The sequence below is a fragment of the Ciconia boyciana genome, chromosome 14 (genome assembly GCF_034638445.1).
Source record: "Ciconia boyciana chromosome 14, ASM3463844v1, whole genome shotgun sequence".
In the NCBI taxonomy this organism is placed as follows: domain Eukaryota; kingdom Metazoa; phylum Chordata; class Aves; order Ciconiiformes; family Ciconiidae; genus Ciconia; species Ciconia boyciana.
The window spans coordinates 12212272-12229753 of NC_132947.1; the positions used below are offsets into that span (position 1 = coordinate 12212272).

The 17482-nt window shown below is 41.0% G+C and overlaps 1 protein-coding gene across 1 annotated transcript in view; it reads right to left on the reverse strand.

The window, feature by feature from the left end:
* Positions 1 to 17482, reverse strand: part of TOP1 (DNA topoisomerase I) — a 69195-nt gene that overhangs the window by 19606 nt on the left and 32107 nt on the right. The window contains exons 4-8 of the mRNA XM_072879133.1: positions 7467 to 7593; positions 6826 to 6884; positions 3952 to 4047; positions 2638 to 2713; positions 1522 to 1619 (exon numbers count right to left, since the gene is read on the reverse strand). Coding sequence (XP_072735234.1) covers positions 1522 to 1619; positions 2638 to 2713; positions 3952 to 4047; positions 6826 to 6884; positions 7467 to 7593 — 456 coding nt within the window. The remainder of the gene's footprint in view (positions 1 to 1521; positions 1620 to 2637; positions 2714 to 3951; positions 4048 to 6825; positions 6885 to 7466; positions 7594 to 17482) is intronic.

Consider the following 17482-nt stretch of genomic DNA (forward strand, 5'->3'; position numbering starts at 1 on the left):
GTACGGCTTTCCAGTAAGGGTTTGCTGTTGAAGGATACAGACTACAATAAGAGGGAGCTGTGATAACAGAATATTAAGTTAGACAAAACCAGCAAGGGCAGCTGAGACAAAGCCAAAAAGAACAACAGATTGTTAAGGCTTAAAGAGACCTTCTGTAGCTTCCTATCACTTCATGTCCCTGTAGTTTGTTAATGCCAAAGCACATAAAAAATATGCTGTCAAAGGGATCGAGAAAAAGTGGATTGCTCAGAAAAAAAAAAATCAGGATAGCTTTGGGGAGGGGCCTGAAAAACAGATTTCCAAGAGAATATACAAGTATGGGGAAAAAAAATGCAAGTGCTGATGTTCTGAGGAAGCTGTGACAATCAAAGAGAAATGTGCAAAGACTATAAACACTACAGAAGAATTTTTCTTTTTAAAGGTGAATCAATAAGAGTGACAATAAAGGGGTAAAAGACTGAACGTGAAAGGACTGAAGAAGATTGCAAAGGCATTCCCCAACACTACTGATCTATTAAAAATAGCCAAATGATCTGAGAAAAGAAAACGCTCATGGAAACATTATCCCCAAAACGTCATAAAAATACATTACAGGAGATTACAGGAGTGCAGAAAACACATATGCTTTTGAAAACTACATATGCATTAAACTGAGGGAAGTACTAAGGCCCAAACCTCAAAACACACAAGTAATAGCTCCTCAAATCTAGCAATAACAATAGCTTAAATTACTGTGGATAGTAAAAAAAAATCCAGCCAGTTTCTTAGACCACTACTGATGCAGCACAGGCCTGTTTTCCAAATGAACCACAGAGTTCAGATTTACTTTAAAAAGGTTCTCAAAAAATTTAAGAGTGAGCAAAAGTGCAACTTCAGTTGCTCAGGGATGTTACTTTAGGATCCTGGGCAAGACGAAGTGCTTTCCATTCAAAACTTATTTTCAAAATTCATTTTCCAAACAGCTCAAGCTTAACTGGTCCAACTTTCATTTTTGTGCCAGAGGCAGGAGCAGGTTTGTGAGGCACACAGTTGACATCCAGCTAGAACAAAAAGGTGGACACCCACTCATGTTGTACCCTCTATATAACACAGGTAAGATCTACTAGAATACTAGTTAATAGGTCTGCACATATTTATATATTCCTGCTGTTTTCATACAAGTTTTCATACTGCTCTGAAGACTGTCAGCAAGGAGCAGGTTCTGGGCACAAGAATACTGGTATCTGCTCATTATAGGTAGCTTCTACATTCTACAGATAGGAAGGAAAAAAACCCCAACCCTGCAAAAAACTTATTTCTTGTTTTAGGTATACCAATAAAGGTATTTCACTTCTACTTCAGAGGATGAACATAGTGAACGAGATATTTATTTAGAGCTTACCAGAAAGTAAGCCAATTATTCAGAACAAATCCTCGTGAATCAACAACAGAGAAAGCCAGATGTGCTTATGTACTCAGCATGGGAGGTAACAGGGAAAGTCCAGGTGCAGAGGGTAGCCTACATCACTGATATATAGTTACCATTTCCATTTTTGCTCCTCTTCTTTTTTCGGCTTCTTTCTCTTGTCCGCTTCAGGGACTTTCTTATCTTTGCTCTTAGCTTTCTTTGCTTTGCTGTCCTGCAAAATGAGTAAGAATCTGTTAGAACAAGCTACTATATTTTCCCCCTCCCTGAAAAGATGTTTCAAAACTAAAAGACTATCTCTTGGGGTATATAAGTTTGACCAAAACCAACTGAATTCCTGTGGCCTCACTACGTAAATGCACTCTTAGATCATCCTATTAAGTCAAAGTCTGGTGATGGTCCCACTTATGTTTTAAGCCAAATTCTTTTCCTTTACACTTGGGACATGCTAAGTGCACACATAGCCAGTTACTCTGCCTCACCTGATAAGCGGCAAGTCTGGGCCATAGTGACGTGATTGCTTAGTTATAGAAACACTCCCCTTGGCCTGCACTAGTGTATCTAGTCTGGCAAATGCTACAGAGCACACTTACACCACTGTGAGGTGGCTTCTGGGAACGCACTGGTATATGCTCACTACAGAGACACCTTCATTGGAGGGAAGAATTAACCATGTTCCCAGGAGGTGCTTGCAACATGTGCCTCACAAGGGTATCTTTGCTAGATGTGGAGGGTAGCTCATTGGTCTCAAATTATGGCCACCCTCTCTTCACCAAGGCCGTCTCCAAAGAAATTTCCACCCTAGGCTCCATCTAAAAGCTTTAAGCATCTTTCTAGCAGCTAATCTCAGTTTCATCTCCTCTGCTTCTGAACTGTGCCACATCATCTGTGCAATTACCAGATGTTGTTAGTAAGGCTCCTCTACCCTCTATGAGCTACTTAACAGAAGGACCGTGAATTGCCTGGAACAGGCTGGAAGTTCACGTCCTGGAGGCATCTTCTCCATCCGTTGTTTTAAGAGTAGGAGAGAAAGTTTTCCTGACTTTTCATACATTATGGTTCAGATAAGTTAACCTGCACCATAGGTGGGGATCTACCACATGCAGCTTTGTCCCAGACTGGCCCCTGCCTCCTTACCCTTGAATCAGATTCCCCCTGCTCTACATAATTCAATATCAAATTGTCAGCCTTGTTTTTCTTGATCATAGAAATAAACTTGTCTTTCACATTACCTCTTCTTCGTCTTGTTTCCTTTTCTTTGCTTTCTTGATGTCTTCTGTTTTGATTTTCTTGGGTTTGTACTCAGCACTGTAAGAACAAAAAGACTAGCTGATGAAAATAATCAATTTTCCAGCACAAAAAATAAAGTCACACACATACGAAGTTTGTGTGCACAGGTTCACAATATTTCTGGCATGTTTAATTTCTAAAGAGTATAATTTTATGCCCCACTCTCTCCGAAGACTGAATAATCCCTATCCAGCAAAACAGCCTACAAAACCCTAACACCCATAAGCTGTTACTGGGAATACCTCTCCACAAGTTTCAGACTGCTGAAGCAAAAACCTTCCTCGATGAAGAATCGATTCAAAAGCATTAGTAGCCACCCAGTGCTTACATGGAACGGGATAAATGGGCAAAAGCTTAGTGGAATGTTCTAACCCCAACTCCTTTTCTAGTCATCAGTCTGGGATCTGCCCACAAGGCTCACTTTTTGCATCCCCCACTAGTTCAAACAATAACAAAATTGACTACTGGCAAATTCTTAATCTTTCCATTGCAGACTGGAGATGGGAGGTCACAAACTTAACAGAAGGCAGCAAATGATTACACAAAATAAAAGATGTCACACCCATCTCTCTCGGAAACTGAGAAATACCACAGAGGGACAGAATGCCACTACAGTTAAACCCTTCCAACCCTTTAACTCTAGACTGCTAATAAGGTCAGACTACTAAAGAGCCGAATGCACCTAGATGGTGACAGATCACAGTGTGACGTAACTGGGCTTTTATTTTACTGGGTAAGTTACTCTATCAGGCAAACATTATGTGTATTTTTCTTTTGATTTAGAGACAAAAGTCCTCAGCATAACCCACAACATATTTAGACTCTAGGCGTATCACGCCAAGCAGTGCAGGCAAACCTCCCCCCTACCCCCAAACAGGCTGACAATGCATTTTCTTCTTGTGCAGTCATTTCCTCACCCAACAGAAACCACTGCAGCCACTTAGCTAGCATTAATACCTCACTTGCTCAGATTTATGTTTTACAGCCTTCATCGGTGTCTTTTCTCTACCTACCTTCTGGATTTTTTCTTTTTTATTTACTAGCACTGCAACATTTCACAACAGCAGGTAATGGTATTTTGCTTTGGACACCACAAATACTGCTCACAGAACTTTTAACACCATAAGGAGTTTGGTCACCTCCAGTCACCCATCTGAGTAAGTTTGTGCTGATGACCTGAAATCTCACTTGCTCCCTCAATGTTATCTTTTTAAAACTAATAGCACATCCAAGTCACCAGCACCCATGCCACTTACTCATCATCTTCTCGAGGTCTCTTCAGGGGTTTGGAGTCCTCTTTAGGAGACGCATAAAAGCCATCATCATCTGGTTCATCTTTAATACGTGGTGGACTACAAAAAGAAGCAAAGAAAGGGGGTTCTAACTTCAAAGAGGAAGTTTCTTGGAAACCAGCAACAACTCAGTTTTATGAAATGATCATCTGCAAAATGGGTACATCTTCCAGTCCTGGAATGTGTTGTCTTCTTAAGACGCCAAAGACCTGAGGTGTGTCATTCTCTGAATATCCACAGCATAAGGAGAGAGTCTTTCAGCATCTATGTATTTGCCATTTGTCAAGCAACATCAAGATCAATTTCAACTGCTTAGATTTCACCATGTTTCTTTAAGGTTTTGAGTAAAAACAACTGTAGCTTACAGCACTTTCAAATATATTTAAAACAAAACTGAAATGCATGCATGTGTGCAGTCAAGTAAAGGACATTATTGAGTTTCAATTCAATATCCTTATTGAGCCTGATAAGAGAGAAAAAGACTATCAATTAAACAAAGATTTGAAAGCTATTCCCCTGAATCTTTTGCCAGCTAAATATTGAGGCACATGAAAACCAGAAAAGGAAACAAAGATTTGGCAAAGTTAAACTGATCAGTCTCTTTTCACTATCCAAACTGCAGGAGGCAAACAATCCTGTCCCTTTCAACAGACCGCAAATATTAAATTAGACTCAACGTTTTCAGCCATAATGTCCCAAGACACCAGTAATAAGGAAAAAAAAAAAAAGAGAGAGAGTATGAGTGCAAAAGAGACTATCCCTTTAAACAAACTCATTATTTCTAGATTCCACAGAAGCATTTCACTTATCTTCATAAAGAAAAAGATGTCTCAGAGTCCAGAATTACATTTTGAAGCACTTTGCACTGCTCCACTCAGGTAGGAAAAAAGTAACAGTGCCATCCTGTGCTTTCCTATTCATATTCAATCAGCAATTTCTATACCAAATTGACTCAGTTTCCTAGTCAACATGCAGATTTTGCAATTGGATGGAGTGGGAGAAGAAAAAGCAGCATTCTGCTTTGTAGATCATAGTCAGCAAGAGACATTCTAGACTCTTATTTTAGCTGGTAATGTGTCCACAAAGCAGAACGAGGTAGTTTGCTCTTTCACAGCTGTAAAGCCACTGCAGCGCTGGCAGATGCAACTCGGGAAACAGATACGTGCTGCTATAAGAAGCTATTTCTGTGGCATTGCCTGTGATTAACTAAGACACAAGTCTGCAGCACGTAGGCAGTTGCAAAACATCTATGGAAAAAGAGGTATTTGTCCCATTTAATTTATTCTCCCTTCCAGGCAGAAATCTAGAACTACTGTTTATTAATTCGCTAGGAATTTTATCTAGTCTATTTTAACACTGAACTATTTCGCAACATTTTGCAATAGTGGGAAATAAAGTGTGATTATATTAAAAGAAAGGAGCTGTATGACCAAGCTGAACCTTGACTTGCATTGTTTCCAAGACTGTAACATTGCTCTTCGTACCAAGTCTTAAGGAAGAAAATCAAAACCATCTGAGTGAGGATATTTTTCTCTGGTGAACTTGTAAAAGAACATTTCAGCAGGGAAAAAAGAAAATAATTACTTTACTCTTAGCCAGCTTTTGGCCCTGAAGAAGGCACAATTGTGATGGCTCCTCCAGGCTTTGTTCAAACACACAAAAATGCTTTTGGACCTAAAGAGGACCCAGTTACCTTGATATGAGAACACCCAGCGTCCCTGGTGAGATTAGCACATGCATGCAATTCTGCTGAATAGTAGAGGCTAGAAAGAGTTATTATTAACTGTCTCCTACACCATGGAACACTGAGATGTCATTTCTATTTCCAGAGTATCCCCAAAAGGGCCTGGAGAGGGCGCCTCTTTCCTGTGCCAAGCATACCTACTTAGTTTGCATTTTTAAATAGGAGTAAGAAAATGAAACAGCTGGAGGAACTCATGTCAAGAGGGCACATTCAAAATATGCAAAGAATAAAAGGCATGGACTAGACAGGTGTCATCTCCCAACGTCTCTGCGTCCACAGAACATGGTGAGACTGGAAGGATTTTTTTTTTTTAAGTGGATTCATAAAACTAGACACATGATGGAAAGCTTTTTTAACTAACACATATGAACACATGCATCCACCATACCACAGACCTCCAATAAGTCAGTGGACCAGATTTACCACCTTAAAAATAACCAAAGGCTGGATTTAAACAAGTCACAAGAAATCTTAGCCAATCAACTATTAAGAAACTCTTCTATCAATTGCTCACTTCAGGTTTTTAATAAAACTCCTTAGCAATGACTGATACAACACCTAAGTCCAGAAGGCTCTATTATTAACAGGAATTTAGTAGAGCAGGACATCTCGGCATTTTCTGAAGGTACTTCTGATTTTATGGAAGCACGCTCCTTACTCGTCACTCCTCTGCAAAGGCTTTAGGCTGTAGTCACTTACAGAAGAGCCACTCAGAGGCAATCTGGACTGTCTTTACAAGGCCCTGTCTCCAGAAGACTGCCTGCAGGGTTCAAGTACCAATTTTACAACAGAGGTTCTTTCAGCTTTAGCTACCGATGTTTCCATAGTTCAATCTGTCCTCAGTAGAATCCAACTATTTAATACCTGGACAAACCCAGCATGTGCAGGCAGATACCATGTATTCAACAGCTCCCATCTCCAGTTACTAGGTAAGCAGATCAATTACCAATTCCTGTAACTGAGAAGAATATATCACCTGAAGGGGTCAAAAGCATTCCAATTTTTTCCCAAGACCAACTGAGAGGAGTCAAACACTGAGCACCTAAGAAAAGTCAAACTGCTACTTTTTTCAGATCATAGACCTGATTTCTTACCTGGAGAAACCATTTTCCTTTTCCTTCTTTATTTTTATATCACCAGAAGATGATTTCATCTGAAAAACATAAAAAGTAGGAGCTGATTAGCACTGCCCAGGAGCACCTTATGTTTTTCCAACATGCAACACAGGCAGGATATTTAACTTGTGGAAGGAACCAAAGGGCACTGTGACTGTATCTTCATCCCCTGTAGCCCTTAGTGACCTCCATGGCACACCAAAAAGGCAACATTTTCTGTAAGTCTTAGACAATTCAGTATTTTCTGGCCCTCCAATTTCTTCAACAGATTGGAGTTAAGTGTATAGTTTGTCCTTGCACAGAATGAACGTGATAACAGATTTTTCTCCCTTGTCTCTGAATCTAAGCTTGGCAAAATAAAAAGTAACAGGGTAAAAAATGTGGAGCCAGTGGACCCAGCTCCACTGTGGAACTGTTTCCATTCACAATACCTGCAGATAAAGCCATTACAAGTTCATATCTAGCACTCCACAAACCAAGTCTCTGGGTTAGCATTGGGATAATTCTCTCTAGGTTGATAAAAACTTGGAAGTATAAGCTACATCTAACCCACTGAGTTTGTACCATTCAGTAGTACAAACCAAAACCATCCTCTTGTCTCTCCTTTAGAAGACACCCACCTTCTCTTCCTTTCTCTTCTCCTTGTCTTTATCTTTGTGTTTGTCTTTGTGTTTCTCTGAGCTGCCATCTTTGTGTTTGGTTTTCTCCTTGTCTTTGTGTTTCTTTTCCGAGGAATCTTTGTGCTCACTGCAAGACAAAAGAGTAAGTTTGCAGAGGGGAACACGAGGAGATCTGGCTAATACAGACAACTTCCAGCGGTAAAGAGTCACAGGTTTTGATAATTACAAACACCACAAAATAAGTGATCACCTTAACAGGAAGATCCACCACAGTCTCCTGTCACATGGCATCCATTCTCCTCAGGAGGAAGAGGAACAGGAGGGGAACATACCACACAACCACAGCCGCCAACCGCTCCACTTCAGGAAAACCCCTGTCAGCCTGAATTGCTGAGGAAATCCACAGCTGCTACATTTAAAGCTCAATACTTTAGTCTGAATATCTACTGTCCCTGCTTTTCCTCTTTTTCCTAGTCCACGTAAAAGGTCACTGGAATAGAGCCGCCAGTCCTGTCAATGCCCATGTCAGGGCTTTTGCTCAGACAACAGTTTGTCATTGTAGCAGCTCTCATCTCTGGAACTTAAAGAGAAAACTGCTGATCTCTATTATTCCCAAACAGATGGGAAAACCAGAGCAAACAGGATATGTGATGTCCTTGTGTTTACGCGAAGTCAAACAGAAAAGGCAGGAATACCACTGTAGTCCTCAGTCGGAGCTGTTTCGTCAACTGTGCCTCTCCACTGTGGTCAGCCCAGCTCTGCTCAGCTGAGACAACCCTGCTGCACAGGATGGGAACTCACCAAAGGTGTTTCCAAGTGAGAATCTGGTCTGCTACTACTCAGAGCCTGGTGCTATGGATAACAGCAGTGAGAGTTTGAATGCCCAAAATTCTTTAGTCAGAACAGAGGAAAAAATGTCCCCAAAGATAAGAAAAAAAAAATCAACCTTTTAAAATTCCATTTCTATCCCTTTCTGATTTCTGAGACATTTGGGTAAATTTGGATCACATTTTCAAGTTTTTCTTATCAACCAGAAAGACACATGGCTGTTTTCAAATGAAAATGAGTTCTCATAGAACAACTTGACCCTTGGAGCCAGAAAGTGAGGAAAGTCTCTCAGAAGACTCATGATAGAAACTGCAAGAACTGGCCACAAGGATTAACAGCACTGTTGTGGAAGCCAAGCAGCAAGCCTGTCAATTCAACAGGCCTTCAATACATGTTTATAAGGTTGTGTGGACTCCCTGAGGTCACCCTAGGCTTAAGCAAGCCAAAGGCATGGTGCAAATCAGGCTCTCTTCTACTGGGCATGGTTAGGCACCAAGCAAGCTGACTTCCTCACGCTGGCAGTTCACACTCCTCCTTCCGCAGCACTTGACTCCCATCACTACTGCTCTCTGGGATGCACTCTGCTGGTCCTTAGGACTATGCAACGCAATGCAAAGCTTTACTAGAAATCGGCAGCTTCCTTATTTCATTTATTTCAATACTCAAGTGCAAACCCAAACCAATGTGGGGAAACACAGCCCTGAAAAACAGCAAGCCTGGAACACCAGGTAAGAGTGGGATTTTTAAAAATGATATACGCTTCAAGTCTTCTTTCTATCATAGAAAACACACTGCAAAAGGGTTGGATGTTTGATGGCTACAGAAAGCAAGCAGCACACTAACCAGCTCCCATAAAGCTTGCGTGTGATTAAGAGGAAGACAACCACAGTCACAAATATGCCAGCCCACACCCAGCTGTAGAAGTGCAGAGTAAAGTCCAACGTGGAGAGTTTCAGAGCCTCACATAACACTAGCACGAACGGACCTGACCTGCAAAAGGTCTAAATTATTCAAGCTCAGAGTAGCGCACACGCCAATAAATACACACTGGCCTTCCAAGCCCAAGCAACTAAAGCATGAAAATCCATCTCTGAAGGAAATCACTATATTCACGTACTGTGTTGCATTAAAAGAGATCAGTAGGAAAAGAAACCAGTTTCATTTTAACCCTCTAGCAACCTCTTTATGCTACATATAAAACTGTAAAGGAATATCTAAACATTAAAAGGCAACTGGCACTCTTAGAAATTCTTGTAGACAGACACACAGCACCACATGTTGCCTGTGAGTGAAGATTCAACAACTGCAGACTATTCTTACCCAGCAGATCATGTTATGTACACTGTGTGATCAGGACATGCAAGTACATACACAGAACATCCTGATACTGGATCTCGGAAATCCACGAGACGCCTGCTACTCTTGCTCACATTTGACATCCCAGTTTCTGTACCCTGTTTATTCATCTGTATCTCAAACTCAAGACACCTATTTCATTTTTCTTTGCTCCAACTAGATTCATTGACTGTCTGAAAGCACAAACCCCACACGTTATTAATAATTTTTAAACTCAGGAAGGTCTGGAAAATCTGACTTGATATCTTGTACTGTTATCTGTATACTAGGTACCTCATTTGCCAAAGATTTGTGTTTTACAGTTACAAAGGTGTATCATCATACAGGAAGAACCATAACGAACAAACACGCAAGTCTTAGACCTGTTTTGTTCTCTGCAAGTCTGCTTGTGTCTATTTTCTTACTCTTTCTTGTTCTTATTTGGTATTTAAATCCTACCTGAAATAACATGTTTTACTCAGACAACAGTTTGCATCTTCAAAGCATGGTACACACTGCAATCGATGGAGTTAGTTCTCTGAGGTAAAGTTCATGAGTGTCTGTTGCTTGGGAGTTTAGAATAGCAAAAAATTAAAAAAAAAGTTTAAGTTTTCAAAAGCACCATACTCATTCTTGCTAGCAGCCAAAAGTACTAGCTTTCAATATATGACTGGTAGAGCCCTGGGAGGTACACAAAACATGACTAAAAGCAAATTAATAGATGACAATCTACACCTGCAAAGCTAATACTGAAAAAGTAAGAAAATCCCATTGGCCTAGAGAAGCAGTGACAATTTTTGTGTGTGTTGAATGCTTACAGACTATGGCAGGAATAAAAAAAATTGCTAAAAACTTAGGCTTGCTTAAGTAGAGGCTCAAATTACATCCCTCTCGAAAGAGAGTAAGTGGCCACCATTGAAAAGCTGTTAAGCAATCTAATCTAAAGCTAAGATTTTTCAGCACCGGAGTCAGAATCAAGAAGTCTGGATTCCTGACTCAGTCTTAGTTGTTGTTTTTTTATTTTTTAATCACAAGACTATCCTTCCCCTTTGCTCTGCAGCGAGCAGTAAGATTTCTCACCAAAGCAATGTGGGCTCAGATAACCCAAGGAAACTCTGTCTCCAGTTTCACTCTGCAGCTTCATTTTCAAAACAACAGTATTAGTGGCTAGGCCCTGAGGTCCTGCTGAGGCTCCTGGTATGTGACTGGAAGAAATTCCCCAGACAAAAATCTGATTTCACGTGCTACTTGCTCCAATGTAAAAAAAGAGCATAAATTTATTTCCCTCATTTGTAAGTAGACTGCTTGTTAGCCCTACGTGTTTCTAGACACTGGACCACAGCTGTGACTTCAACAACTCAGTCCAAAATTTTCTGACATGTACAATGATGAATGCATGAGTCCCTCTTCCCTAGGAGGGCTTGAAATCTGCATCTCTCAGAAAAGCTCATTTGGAAACACGCTAGTAACAAAGGCCTCAAGCAAGAATCCTGAGAAGAGTAACTTTTTTTTCTCCAAAAGCAAAGCAAGTTGCACAGATATTAACTTCAGTCAGCAAGCTGAGTAGCTTTGGTGTTTCATTTGGCTAAGATACTTATGTGAGCCTCCAGGGGAACACAATTTAACCACCATACTAATCTCAAAAGAAAAGAGAAGGCAACAGGATGCCATCCTTACCCTGAAGAAGATGTGTCAGCCTTCTATCAGAAAGCTATTTCCAGACAACCCCAAAGCTATTATTAGGAGGGACTGGGAACAATTTAAAGATCAGAAGTCTGTCTTCCTGGCCGATTCAAAACTGAAGAAAATCACTTTTATTTAAAGAAACCAAACACAACCAAACAAAAAGGTCTCAAGACTGCATGCACCCAGATAATTTTATCTTGAATTCAAGTCTCAGAGCACTGTGGATCCTTCGTTGCCTTTGCTGCACATACTCCTCTGCCAACAAGTCAGCTTGAAGTCACTGAAGTAGGACAGCAAAACCCCCATAAGATAGAGGGAAGCTGCAGTGCAAGTTAGCCTGAAAAGAGGACAATTGGATCATAAAACAGTTGTTCACAGTCTGTTTTAGAAATACCCAGCTTTGCTGACAAAATAAGGTCTTCCTTTTCAACCAGACCATTACAGTTGAACCACTGCAACGGCACTCAGAGTTTTACAATTCTGAAGGGGCTTAATGCTGACAACCTGCAGTGTTGTGGTGTGGTTTTTTTTTTTTTTTTAAAGGTAACAAAGTACAGTAGGACACCATATTAATACAGGCAGAACCAGGGATTACATCACCTAGAGACGTATCATGATACCGGCTTAGTTCAGACAAAGGCCAGATGAGCACAAATGCATCTCCTAAAGCACTACAGCCTTTTTGCTAGCTTGCTTACTGTCTTTCATTCAGAGTTTTAGTGTGAACAAGGACATCTGAAGGTCTTGGAGAGCTCAGGCTGAAGCACGTGAAGCAGTAAATGCAACAGAAGCAGCCATTTCCCTTGAAAGCATGGCTGTATTTCCCATTGAGGATGCCTGCAGGAGGACAGGAGGGAAAAGAGGGAGAGGAAGGGAGAACAGGCACCTGGCAGCAGCTGCTCAGGCAACGATCACATGGGAAAGTCACAAGTGGAAAGCGTTTCCAAAGAATGGCAGATGTGCAGATCACAGCTTCCTTCTTCAAACTACAACAGCTTTGCAGTAATTTAACACTGCATTCTTCAGGTGCCATTTATGTACGTTAATAATCCCTTCCCAGGCCCTTTCCATTCCAGCTTCAAAATCACAAGCTGGGAAGGATGCTTTATCTAAAGTGTCTCTTATTTCCTCTCTCTCATTTTCTCAGCTGTAATTAGCTCGTGACTGGGAATCTGCAACTAGCAAGCACCAGAGCCTGCTGCAAGCAGAGCTTTGCTGGCCTACTCGGGAGCTGCTACGATGCAACTGAAGCATAAAATAACAGGGAGCTGTGATTTTAGTGAAATCTAAATACACAATAGGGACAGAGCATAGGTTACGCAGCCCACGTCTCGTGTGACATAATAAAGTATTAATGGAAAAGTGTGATCATATTCAGACTAACGCGTACCAAGGAATGGCTGACTGTGCAGGGAGCATTTCAGAAACAGAAGGCACACCAGCGAAGGACGAGTTTTCAGCTGGCTTGCAGTATTTTATGCTCACTGTTAGAGGGTTATCATATGGTATTACAGGGAATGAACACGTGAGCCCCAATGGTTCTGCTGGGATTTCAGCAATACAATAAAAAAACCTGAAACCGCTTTTCCCACAGTTGAAAGGAGTCTTTTCACCGGTTTTTACAGATAATAGATCAAGCCTTCAGCAAGAGGAACAAGATAAAAAGCTGGACTAATCAACAGCTGATAAAAATATTAGAAAGTAGAACAATATTTGCACACTGAGACGAGGATCAGGCTTAGCATGCACTTTCTATAGGTGTGAGAGAATCAGGTATACTACTAAATGAAAAGCAAACATTTTTACTACTGGAAGGCAGTGTCACATTAGAAAGCTGATGAAGGTGAACTGTGCACTCAAATGGGGAATAAAAACAAGACCACCCACGCTAGGGAGCAGGGGGTGCTGAAATCTTTTTTTAAAATTGCTTTTTGCCCTATGTCAGATATCCATGCCTCTTCCTGCCCCCAATGCACACAATTCTTAGCAGTTTGGGATCACATAATAAATCAGAGGAGGCGTGCAAGAAGTCTGAACTGAAACTTATCTTCATTCACGACTAGCAAACGCCTGGAATCTGTGTTTTTCCTAGCAAAACCATAAAACTTAGAAGGTGTCAGTGAAGATCAGGTCTATAAATCCCTTATGTGTTCCACACTTCTGTTCATCTCAAGCTGTGATCACAAGAGATTTAGTAAACGGAGGAAATATGCAATCTGACAGAAGATTTTTCTTCCTGCAGCTCAGATGCTTGTCACATTGACAACACAGATCAGTGCTGCAAGAGCAGCCTCTTTACTCCCATTCCCTGTCACAGCCATTTCTGCACTTCAGTCTACTGGCAGCCCACACTCCATGCACAAAGCCCAAGACACCTGGCAGAAAGACACTTGTTACTGCGAACACTTCTAAACCAATTTCTAACAAGTCTTGGCTTCAAAGGACCCATTATTTCATTATTTTACATGGTCTACTTGCTTGAAATGCTCGTCTCCCACAGATCAGAAACCTATTGCCACATTAGATTTGTTTCATTTTATTTTTTTAACCACTGACATTTATATTTAATGGTTGTGTATTAGATTTTCTTTTGGGAATGGGGAAGTACAGTGCTGAGAAAAGGAACAAAAGAAAACACTTTGCTTGATAGAAATTGCTTGATAGCGATGTGGATTTATTCTTTGATACAGATTTCTCTTAAGTGGGCTTTGCATTTTCTTTCCTTGAGGGGTGACGGAGAAGATCTGAGGCATACAAATGTTCTCTCCCAGTTTACTACAGCTGTAAATGAGTGGTTAAGATACAGAAGTGTCATCTTGTGAGTGGGAGAGGAGGAAAGCAAGAAGCAAAATTCAGAAGTTCTACATACCACTCCACACACTTCTGCCATATGAAATCAGAATTATCTATTTTAGGTATTTCTGAGACGTATCTTGGCAGTTTAGATCCTTCAAAGTCTGGATACAGGAAACATTTATTCTCCTGCATTGGAGTTCTTCTGCCTTCTTGATGCAGGTTTTATTTTAAAAGCCTTTTTTAAGTACAGGGCAGGAAATGAAATTGTCAAACTATTAGAGAGAGACATAAAAACGATCTGCTTCAAACACAACCAGACAACGCTCTTAACTGTGTACAATGTCCAATGCAGTACTGTACTTCTCAGAATCCAATTAGGAGACTTTTCACACACTCCGTATAAAATGCCACGGAGGTACAAACACAAGTTTCACCAACAACCATGGCTTGGATTTCTGCTAAAGTACCATTCAACCTCTTTGAGAATTATCAAAGATCCAGCACATCTTTTGCAATAACACAGCAGCTTTTCTGAAATACAGAATGGATTTTCTGAAGATTTACATGCAATTCCATTAATCCAAGATAAACTTTTCTAAAGGATTAATTTTCAATTTTAGCAACAGGTGACAGGCTTTGGTCAAGTGCTTTAAAAATTCCCCATATAAGTAAAAACAAAAAAAGGAAAATACCACATTATTGTTACTTTGGAAATTTTTTGTTTAACTTTAATGGAGTAATGGCTATTTTCCATTTATTTTTCATTGTCAAAGGGGAAACTTGAGTACAAATAGGCAGGTTTTCTTCCTTCAAAATTCTTCTGTGAAGAAATATCCCCTATCAAAATGGCTGTCACAATCCGCAGCAGGGCAGAGGCTCTCAGAGGTCTGCTGCGGTTCCCATGCAGCTGGGTTCAGCTGATGTTTTTGCTGCAGACAGAAGGTGCTGGATGGTCACAGTGGAGGGACAGTAACATGGTGGCACTGCTGCGGGGCTGGGTTTTGGAAGGGGCACTTTGTCACCTTTGTTTGTAAAAACAAGACCTTTGACCTAGTAGAGCCTTTACAACAAGTTGTAATGAGATGGGGAGCGACCATGAAAATCTCTTGTACCACATAGAGGTTCACTGCTTATCTCTCTGCAAAGGGTTTAAAAGAGCTGTCAAACTTAAAAGACGAGTTTTCTTTTACAAAAAGACAAGCGTTGCAAACTTGCTGATGACCAGTTTCTGTCAGTAGTATGCTACCTAAAAGATATTATCCAAAAAATAAGTGTACTTAAGGTGCCCCTTCAAGGTGAAGGTGCCATCTGAACAACAGGTGAGAAAGTAACTGCTTTTTGAAAGAAACTTGTGCTACAGAGAGAGCATAATGAAAACAGATCCATCGGTAGGTGATTTTGTTGCCAAAACGGATGCAAATGTGTCACCGAGAAAAACTCTCCTAGCCGCACACTTGAAGAACTTGGAAACAGAGTTTTCTAACCTGTCTGAAAATCTTCCAAGTGAAGAGTTTCCATGGGTTTTGAACCCATTTGCTAAAAATCTAAAAATGCAACAGTTAGCTTTCAGTTTGCAGGCACAACTGTCTGACACCAGAGAAGATGGACATTTACCAGCTTAGTGTCAAGAAAACTCTTTGCCTAAGCAGTAGATGGGCTGAAGAAATAGTTTAGTAAGCGCAGCTGACAATGCACTTCTTCCATTTGCATATAGACATCTGCATGAGGAATCTCTTTCAGCAGTGACAGCCATGACAACCAAGTATCAAAATAAACTGGACCTAGAACCAGCCCTTCGGAGGGCTCCGTCACAAAGGCCTAAGCCAAGATTTTCAAAACTAATGAAGCACAGGCAATCACAGAGCCCTCACTCTTCTTCTCCCAAGAACAATTTTGCTTTGGGTCTTGTTATATCACAGCTAAGGGCCCTTTTGAAAGAGGACAATTCTCCAGTATTTCCCCACAAAGCAATTTCCTCCCCTCCCACTGCTGGTGAAATTAAAAGCTATTAAAAATGGCAAAGTGAGATCAAATGCCCCCTTCCCCTCCCCAGTGCAACCCATCTGCATAGCAGTACGATAGTGATGGACACTGGACAGTCACACAGGCCATCCTAAAAATTCAGACTTCTCTGTTCATCTTGGCTCTGTCCAGGAAAGTATTTTGGTACAGTGACTGCAGTAATGGAACCCGAACTGAAACTCTGCTTGTTTCAGTCCTTCCCTGGCCTGTCCCATAACTCACCAGTCTAGCCTCTGCCACCCTTGGATTCACACCTACCATGTGAATACTTGGCAGTCGCCTGGCCACAAGCACGGACTCCATTCAGGTCCTTCCAGCAGCTCCCCTCTAAGCAATTCCCTGCTCACCACAGATCTTCCTCCACCACCACGTTGTGAGCTGCTGGGCTATCTCCTTCCCAAGATGACAGTTACTTAAACCTAATCCTCACAGACACAACTTACATTTATGGAATTACGTGGATGGCAGCTGAATCAAAGGATTTGGGGAAGAAATGCTTAAATTTCAATTATGAGGTCAGTTATTTCTAAAAAGTTTGTCTTAGAAGTCAGCTGGCTTTACACAGCAAGCAGCCATGTACCCTGTGCATGACTGAGTATGAACGGGGTAGTGAAGATTTTAGAGCACTCCTGAAGGAGCGATCCAACCAGAGCACCGCACGCATGTCCACGTACATTATCTTTCCTGAGTAGCACTTTCAAGACCAGATTCTCATGATTCAGCACTATAATACATTGATTTTTAAGGTGACAGTTGTGAAAGGCAGAAAACACACTGTAGAAAACTTTTGCAAGCTATGTGCTCAGCATGGGGAAGTGAAGTCCCACCTTGCGTAGGGGCCTGAGTGGCAAAGCAATATTATGTGATCTCTCCCCAAAACACACCTTGAACAAAACCCCTGCACATGCCTGCACTCAGTCACGCCATCCACATAGGTGTAGCCTATTATGGGACTCAAAGCTGCAGTATATTGTGTTCACAGGACAAACGAACACTTAATAGATAAATGAAAGTGACTGGAAGCTTTAGGCACAGTGCCTAGGAAACATGGTGCCTTTCTCACAGGGACTTCAAGGCAACACTGTAGGGAGGAAGGAATTACTTCAAGATACAGCATGATTACATATCATCTCATGAGCTACACCTCACAAAACACATCAGCCATTCTTATCTCCTTTCCGCTGTTTTGGTATTTATTGTTTACATAATCAGTAGCATGCAGCTTCAAGTTATAAGCCATAATTAGTTCTTCAAGTTAAAAATACGCTGACCATTTCCAACTCCTACACAAATATGGTCAAATCATTAATGAATTCTGGAAATTTAAAGATAGTGCTTACAATACTCCT